The sequence below is a fragment of the Plecotus auritus genome (genome assembly GCF_963455305.1).
Source record: "Plecotus auritus genome assembly, chromosome: 7".
NCBI lineage: Eukaryota > Metazoa > Chordata > Mammalia > Chiroptera > Vespertilionidae > Plecotus > Plecotus auritus.
In genome coordinates this window covers 21,814,063-21,822,855 of record NC_137774.1, presented here as the reverse complement: position 1 = coordinate 21,822,855, position 8,793 = coordinate 21,814,063, and the positions used below count along the sequence as shown (strand labels likewise).

Genomic DNA, 8,793 nt, shown 5'->3' with positions numbered 1-8,793 from the left:
GTGTCAGTTGCAGGAAATGCAAAGGCAGCAGGAGGTCCCGATACCGATCTGATCCCTGACAAAAGACTCCAATGACACGGCTCTGTCCCCCGGCGCCGCCCGCAGCCAGACCTTGGAGCCTCCGCAGACCCTTCTGCGCGCCTCTCGGACACCCGCGAAGCGACCTCCCGCGGCCGGGTCGAGTGGCGGGTGGCTTTCGGGCTCGGAGGCTGGAGGCTGGGAGGGGTTGCCTTTCCCAACCCCCTCCGCGACCCTCGGCTCCGGTCCTGCCGGAGCGAGGCTTCTGGGAACATCTCTGTGCTTTCTACTGTCGATTCCTCAAGGGCCCAAGTCCCAAGGGGTCACGGTCCCCCCCCCCCCCCGAGGGAAAAGGAGACACCCATCCATGCCCACGCCGACCCGGCGCCACGCGAACGCCCCCAGCTCCCTAAACCTGGCTGGCAGGGTGCCGCGGCGGTCCTGGGCCAGCAAGAGGGTCCAACGGGCCGTGTCCCCCCAAGTTCTCACTGTGTCCGGGGCGCGGGCTTTGCCCAAGTTTGCAGGGCGATGCCCTTCCCCGAGCCCGACTCGTGGGCCGGGCGGGAGGGGCGCGTGATTGACAGGCTGAACTACAGACTCATCTCTTACCTTAGGCCGCGGGCGCTGATTGGCTGCTCGCTGACATCCTCAAACCCGGCTGCTCCGCGCTGGGCTCGGAGGGGGGCGGCTGCGGGTGGAGGTGCGCTTCTGACAAGCCCGAAAGTCATTTCCAATCTCAAGTGGACTTTGTTCCAACTATTGGGGGCGTCGCTCCCCCTCTTCATGGTCGGGGGCAAACTTCCTCCTCGGCGCCGCTTCTAATGGAGCCCCACCTGCTCGGGCTGCTCCTCGGCCTCCTGCTCGGTGGCACCAGGGTCCTCGCCGGCTACCCAATTTGGTGGTAAGACTCGCCTCTTGTCTGCCCGCGGCCCGATTTCTTCGCCGAGTCCCGGGGAGGTGGGGGGCGCCGCCTGGGGGTGGGCTCGGCCCGGGCTGGTGCTCCTTTCTCCTTGCCTCCTTGCAGCCCCCCACCCCCTACCCCCCCTGGATTTTCTGCTGGTGTCGCCTTCAGAATCCAACTCCTGGCTTCTCTGATAATCACCATTTTCCCTGCTACTCGCTGCAGAGGCTGGAGTGGAGGACTTTCCCCGTCTCAGAAGGTCTCCTGATCTTAGATCCTCAGCCTCCACCCATCCCAATCTGGGGACCCCCCCCCCAATACCCTCCATTTGCTCGCAGTTGGGTTTGTGGAAATCCAACGCTGACCCTGGGGCCCAGCCACTCCTCTTCTCCATTTTGGGGTCTTCATAGGCAAAATCATCCTGCTCCGTCCTTGCCACCCCCACCTCTGCCGGCGCCTCCATCAAGAGATTTCCCCACAATAACCCCCATTTGCCTTCATATTTCAGACCCCAGTGGCTTCAGGGCTCCCAGGGGCAGGGGAATGGGGGATTTCATCAGACTCTCCCCACTCTGCTCTAGATTAATCTTGAGCCTCAGAAGTGAATGTGGTATTTGCTGATCCGAGATGCCATTGAATTCGCGTTTTATTCATTTCTTGCTTGTCCATCCTGGCAAAAGGGGGGCTCCTTGAACATGTAGTTGTTCGGAAGGGGGTGGGTTTGTTCTCCGACCAAAACCCCAATTCTCCATGTTAAATTCGTTCCTTTTGGAAAACTGAGGACCGAGGAGAAAGGGAGAGAGGGAAAGGAGAATTCCATCCCTGAGAAATGCGGATACAAAAGACATTTTTAGTAAATAAGGCTAGGAAACCAGGCGCGGTGTTTTGGGGAGATGTGCATTGATGGGGGAGCCAACCGAGGAATAAACAGCCCTTGGGAGCCTCAATTCCAGGGAGTCCCCTTGTTTTCCAACCGGCCTCATCGCCCCCCGGCAGGTCCCAGAGGCCAGAGGGGAAAGACACACTGAAACCAGTTCTCTAAATTACACCCGCCTCTCCTCAGTCTCCAGCCCCCTGCATTCCGGAAAACTTTAATTAAAGAATCTTCCCCTCCTGGACATAGGACAGCCTGGGCCTGGGGGTGGGAGGTGAGGAGTAAGAATTTAGGATCTGGGAATAAGAAGAGGGGCTGTGGTCCCTGGGGTGAAAGTCAGAGAGGAGAGCCACCAGGGTGTGGTGCCACCTGCGTGTCCCCCTTTCCCTGTCTTGCCACCCCTTCTCTAGCCAGGGATAGGGGGAGCAGAGCCAGGAGATTGGGGGCGACAGCCCGAGCCTGCCTCCAGTTGCTTGGGGGTGGCAGTGTTTATTTCTGGATGTGTGAGGGCTGGGACGGAGGCATGGCCGAGGATCTCTGTTTATAAGGTGCTGAGAGTTGTTCTCAGGACAGACACCCAAGGGGAAGTCTTTCTTCTGCCCAGCCCATCCTTCCCTGGGCACTGGGCTGGCCCAAGGCCGCCTGTACATAAAGAAACCTGTGGGGGTGGCCCGGACGGCCGGAGATTCCAGGCTGGGGGCCGTGCCCGTTGCAGGGAAGGCCGCTGCGGAAACCGGGCTGTCTCTATGGCCCTTCCCGCCCCCTCCCATCCCCCTGCTAAGGCCATGCTGTTCTTTGCCTTCACAGGGACCCTGGCCAGGGGGAGGGCAGGAAGAGAGGGTGTAGAGCCCCACAGGCTGCAGGGATGAGCTGGAGAGACCAGGTTCTCCTGCTCTAGGAACTGGAGGAGGCACTTCCCTGGGCAGTGCCTGTGGGAGGGCTGGGGTCTGGTGAGTAATGGTGTATCGGGGAGCATCTAGATAGGAACCACCCAACAGAAAGATGTTGGGAAAACCTGGAAAGCCATACTGGCCACATGGATTGTTTGGGGGTTGGGGGGACAGGGATGCTGCTTTGTCTGAGCAGAGACCTCTGTGTGTGTGTGTGTGTGCGTGTGTGTTTGTGTGTGTGTGTGTGTTCGTTCTAGGTCTATGACCCTAAAGGGCGTCATCTGTACACTAGTGTGTTTCTGTGAATAGGAGTGTCTCTGCCTGCAACCGGGTGATCATGGATGTGAACTCGAGTGAGATATGCCTGGGGGATCCACAGTCCGTGACAGGGTGTGCTGCTGTGTCTGCATACAAGTGTCAGCAAGTGGCTGATTCTATGATATGTGTGTGTGTGTATGTGTCAGAGAGAAAGTCTAGAAGTATCTATGCCCATGTGAAGGTCAGCACCTGTGTCTGCTTATGACACTGCATGACTGTGATCATGACTGGGCATGTGAGTGTTGTGTGCGTTTGTGTGTGCATGTGTGCACATGCCTTCATGACAGTGTAAGGGGAAAGCCCCACAGATGTCTTTGTGCATGGATATCAGTGCCCATGGCCTGATTGTGCTTGAAAATATGGATGTGAGGGTTGTGTCTGGTGCGGCCTATGACCCTGTCTTCGAGTGCCAGTGACCATGGCTGGCCTGTGGCTATGGAGATGTTTGCACACATATGACCTATGGGTGTGAGTGACATCCTGAGATTCGGTGCTTGGTGGGCATTCATGGTCCTGGTGGGACAGTTCAGCAGGAGACAAAGGTCTAACAAGGAAGCTGCAAGGGGCTGGGCTGACCTGGGATCTGGGCTGGGCAGTGTGGGGTGTGGAGTGCAGAGCCTTCCTCGCCACAAGCTTATCCTGTCTGCCTGAGGACGGTGGTCAGCAGCCTTCCCCTCTTAGGCCCACTGTCTTTGGTCTTGGAGCTGGGATAGAGGGTGAGTCACCTTCTCAGGGTTGGGACCAAGGCCAGGGCCCGGGCTGGGACAGGGACAGTAGAGTGGATGGGCCTCATTTTCCTGTTCCCGCTCTGCCCCCAGGCTATCAGATTCCAGGCCTTTTAGCATCTGAGCTCATTACAGCTGCCCCTGCCCACTTTGGCCCACCCAGTTCACGCATTCCCCAGGAGGGGTTTACAGGGGAAACCATTTAGCTGGGATTTCTACCTGTGCCACCCCTTAGAAGGCACCCTGAATCCCCACATCCTGTATTGCAGGCCTCAGCCCCGAGAGATGGTAGACCAGAAGGTAGAGCTATGAGGGGCCTCAGACAGAGAGGGCCCTGGAAGATGATGGGCTCCAGGGCCCTGCAGCCAAGTAGTGGCAGAGCTGGGACAGGAAGGGGTGACAGCAAGCACTGGTTTCTATAATTCTTCTTGTCAGTCGCAGTGAATGCCTGGTGGAGGAACTTGTCTTTCTTCTCCTTCTTGGGGGAAAAATGAACTATCTTATTAGGGCCCGGCCTAGTGCCTACTACATTCCAGAGGCAGAGGCCCCGATTGAGGAGTTCTGTGCTAGGGGTTGGGAGGGTACCTCACTTCTGTGTGACCCACCTATCTGAGCCTGTTTCCCCCCATTTCACTCAGGGATCACCAGCCTGCACTGCCCCACAGCTGGGGTTGGGGTGGAAAGTGTCCTGCAGAAGTCAAGGGCAGTGAGCTGGGAAATACACCTGAATTCTCTTTCCACCATCCTGAGATCTATTCCCCAACTCAAGCGCTTGCCCTAAGCCCTGCCTCAGTTTCCCCATCTGTCAGGTGTCCCTCTGCCTCCCCCCACTTCCCCCACTCCCACCTCCACCCGCCTTTCAGAGGCTTGTGAACATGTTCAGTCAAACCCAGTGGGGGTCAGTGGGCTGGGCCCAGGGAGGCACCTGGAGACTGCGGGGGAGGAAGGCCCCGGGCCAGGTGTTAACACTTGTAACAGGCAGGAATTACAGCTGGCTGGGGCTGGGGCTGGCGAGGAGCTGAGCTGGCTGGAGGCTGTTGATCTCACAGACAGACAGACAGACAGATGAGCAGATACCAGATTGAATGGCCAGGAATGGCCAGGCTTTAAGCGGGTGGTCTCCCTTCCAGGGCAGGCCTTTCCCTGGGGGGATGTGGCAGGGAAATTAATCCAGGTCTCTTGGAAGTGAATGAACAGCCCTCCTGACCACCCCACTCCCATTGTGGGCGGAGCTTGGTGTCCAAAGGAAGTAAAAGTGGTGGCTGATTTGTTTGTATTCTTCTGATGGGACCACATTTTGCTTAAAAAATCAAAACAAAACAAAACAGGTCAAACGTTGCAATAACACCAGGAGCATGGTGCCGAGTTATGTATGTTCTTAGAAGATCCTGCTTTAATGTGGGGAAGGCCTGGGGTAAGGGGGCAGCTGTCAGGGAAAGTTCTCCTAGAATTTCCTAGCATTTTGTCAACAGCTCTGGGGCTAAGAGGTGAGCCATGGATGGAGCCTGGTCCTGACATCACCCCGCCCCAGGGATCCTGAGGACCTTGGGTGTGGGGCACCTGCCCAATGGGAAGACCTTTGTGGGAAAGGTCAAAGACCATGGTACTCAATCCTTTAGCGGGCACTCTCTCCTCCCTCCCTGCAGTTTTCCCAGTGGCAAACCCAGCCAGAGCCCCCCGCACCCACACTCTCTGGCATCTGGGTGCGTTCTCAGTCACTGGTGAAGATGGAAAGGGCCCTAGGTGGAAATCCCCAATGAATAGACTCAGCCAAGCAAGCATCTCCCGTCCTGCTCTCTGCGGAGCTTAATGCTGATACACCTGAAAGGCACTTGGGCAGCTGTGGAATTGACAAGGTGATATGGGCACAGGGGGAGGGAGGTAGGAAGGGAGTAATGACCCTGGGGCTTTCTCTAGACTGAATAGGTCCCTCTTTGGTCTGGTCAAAAGGCAAGGAGACTGAGGTTGGGGAAGGAGAGGTGACTTTCCAAGGAGAAAGCAGCCACAGATCCTTCTGAGGAGAGCGGGGAAAAGGAAGACCTTTCTGGCCTCAGCATGGGGTGAGACGTGCATCAAGGGGGACCTGGGTGCTGGAGCTAGGCCACGCAGCTGTGAGCCACAGAATCCTTCTAAAACCACCGTGGAGGGACTGGCATTCTCTACCCCGTGTCCCTGGTTCGGGGAGGAAGTATGCCTCCTTCAAGGCTAAGACCATCCTGATATTCCATCGACATGTTCATGTTAGCTTGGGTGCCAGGAAGTGCTGAAAGCCAGGAGTCCGAGTTCTGAGCTTCCCACCCACTGACCTAGGATGAGTCCCTTTCCTTCTCTGCACTTCAAGTCTCTGCCTCCCTCTGGGCTTCCTTTTCCTTGACCACACTGATGGGTCTCGTCTGCCTCTGGGAGTCCATAGGACTGTGACAGGGACCCAATTCGTTGCTGTGAAGCATGGAGCTCCATGTGGCCCCAGTGCCACTCCCCCAGTGAGTCTGCCTCCCCCACCCATCCCAGGCCACCCATTCAGACATTCAGAGCCTGGCTTGGGAAGCCCAGCCCTTTACTTCTGCAGCCCCATCTGACCTAAATTCCAAAGCTGGCGGCTCCACCACTGCCCAGCCAGCCTGCCTGCACTTCCAAACCTCACTTCCCCCAAATGCTCACATTCCTCTGGAGCCTTCCCAGATTCACCTCTGGCTTTTTCTTGTACTACCTAGGGCAAGTTAACCTCTCCGAGCCTCAGTTTCCCCATCTGGAAAATGAGAATAATGACTGCTTCTACCTCGAAGAATGGTTGTGAAGAGCAAATGAATGAATACATGCAAAGTTCTTGGAATAATGCCTGACATACAGGAACTACTATAAGTCCTTTAAGTCTTGGATCTAAATTTGCCTCCTCCAAGAAGCCCTCCCAGATTGGCCCTACCTGGCTCAGTTTTCTCCTTATCCTTAGAGCCAGCTTGCCCCATTATACTCCCCACTGGTGACTATGAGCCTGTAGCTTTATTATTAACTTGAGGGAGCTAGGCCAGGTTACCCTGAACTCAGCTCTTTGCCTGCCCAGGAAGGAGAAGGGAAAGAGGGCACTGGAGTCTCCCCTAACCTGCCTCCCACCGCACAGTTTTCCAGACTCTTGCAGCCATGCCATTTCCAGCTGGGACCTGGAGCTGGGATGGTGGGGAGGCAGGCTCATGGGGGGCGGGGGGCGGGGGAGTGGCACAGGGGCCGCCTGGAGCAGCCCGAGCAGAAGTTGCTCCTCCAGGAGCTGAGAGATGATTCAGAAGGTGATTTATAGACGGAAGGCAGAAAGCTTGGCTCCTGGCAGAAGCCTGCTGCTTAATTACATTCTTTGGGGGGTGGATGTATGAGTGGGGCGGCAGCAGGGGACCCACTGCTACACCCTCCCCCTCCAGGCCCTGTCCCTGTAACTGTCCCAACTCCAGGCAGGGTCCCTCTTTCTCCTGCTGCTGGAGAGGACATTCCCTGTTCTCAAGGAGAGACTAGGTCTAGGTCAGGAGAGAAGGAAGGTCTGAGGGTGGAGACGAAGGGGCGAGGTCAGAGTCCTGTCTCCTGGGACTTCTCCAGGGGAGTCTGGGTGGCAGAGGGCCCTGGGACACAGGGCCACCTGGGAAAGATCACTCCTGCTTCTGGGAAGGTCAATAGCTAACGCACTTGGCAGAGGGTTTCTAGAATCTTCCGGAGGTTGGCAACCCTACACTTTCCCTCAGTGCCCTGTCAGCTGGTGCTTCTGGGTCCTTCCTTCAAGTGTGTGCTTTTCTGTTGTTCGGTCTCAGCGGGCCCCCCGGCTGGGTGCTGGGGACCCAGCTCTGTGCTAAGAGGTCCATAGTCTTTTTTTTTTTTTTAAACATATTTGTATTGATTTCAGAGAGGAAGGGAAAGGGAGAGAGAGATAGAAACATCAACGATGGGTGAGAATCACTGATGGGCTTCCTCCTGCACGCCCCCTATTGGGATCAAGCACGAAACCCGGGCATGTGCCCCTGACCAGAATTGAACCCGGGACCCTTCAGTCCACAGGCTGACGCTCTATCCACTGAGCCCAACCAGCGAGGGCCCAGAGTCCGTTCTTGTTGTTAGGCCGCCTGTGGTATGTGGGCACACGGCTGCCTTAGATCTAGAAGAGTGCTCCGGGCAGGGTCAGCCGAGCATCCGAGGGAGAGAAAGTTTCCTGCCCTCGTATTAAACTGACATTTCAAGGACTCGCCACAATTCAACTGCTAAAGCCAAAGTCACTTCAGCGCTGTTGACAAGCAGCCCACTCTGTTCAGCTACCTGCCGTGGTGGCATCTGGATCCCTCTGACGCACGTGGCAGGCAGCCTGGCATCTCTCGACTGCCTCTTGGTTCCCAGGCAGCCGCCGCTGCAGCTTTGAAACCCTAAGACCCCGCCTCTAGTTCTTGAGGCTAGAAAGGTGTGTGGGGGGCAGGGGGTGGGAAGCCCAGGGCCATGGAGTCTGTTTATCTGTTTGCAGATTGGCATGTACAGCCAGGGGGAGTTGGCAGGGGTCAGGATGGGGACACTAGACAGCGCTCTGGTTCCCCCTGAGGCGGGCCTTCTCAAAATGGCCTCGTATGTGTGTGGAGTGAATTCCAGAAATGTCAGGCACACCCAGACATCTAGGGGAAGGATGGAGCTGTGAACGGATGCTCGGAGACGAGAGGGGGTACTGTGGCGTGTGAGGGGACCTGAGCCCTAGCTCTGCCACTAGTTAATCAATAACTAGGCCTGCTCTAGGCCTCGCTAACAAGGGGGGTTGGACATGCCGTTGGCCTTGGGCTTCCAGCTCTGAGATCTCAATCCTGGATTCTGGTCGCCCAGCTATTAGGGTCACCTGTGCCTGGTGGTGGTGGTGGTGGTGGTGGCGGGCGGGGCGGGCGGGGGTCACTGAGAGCTGCCTCAGAACAAGGTGGGAGTTCTAAACCTTTATACGCAAACAGCCAGGAGATCACGGACGAGTCTCTACCTTCCCCAGGCCTCTATTTTCTCTTCTGCAAAATGGGCGATGATAGTTCCAACCGTTTGCCTTGCCTGCTAGCGGGGCTGCTAAGA

At 56.8% G+C, this 8,793-nt stretch overlaps 1 protein-coding gene across 2 annotated transcripts in view; it reads left to right on the top strand.

The window, feature by feature from the left end:
* The first annotated feature begins 681 nt into the window (after window positions 1–681).
* The window catches only part of WNT3 (Wnt family member 3), a 42,331-nt gene continuing 34,219 nt past the window's right edge, over window positions 682–8,793 (top strand). The window contains exon 1 of one of the 2 annotated variants that reach the window (XM_080678683.1): window positions 682–919. In XM_080678683.1, coding sequence (XP_080534809.1) covers window positions 840–919 — 80 coding nt within the window. In that variant the 5' untranslated portion in view covers window positions 682–839. The remainder of the gene's footprint in view (window positions 920–8,793) is intronic. The other variant, XM_080678684.1, reaches the window with a different exon arrangement.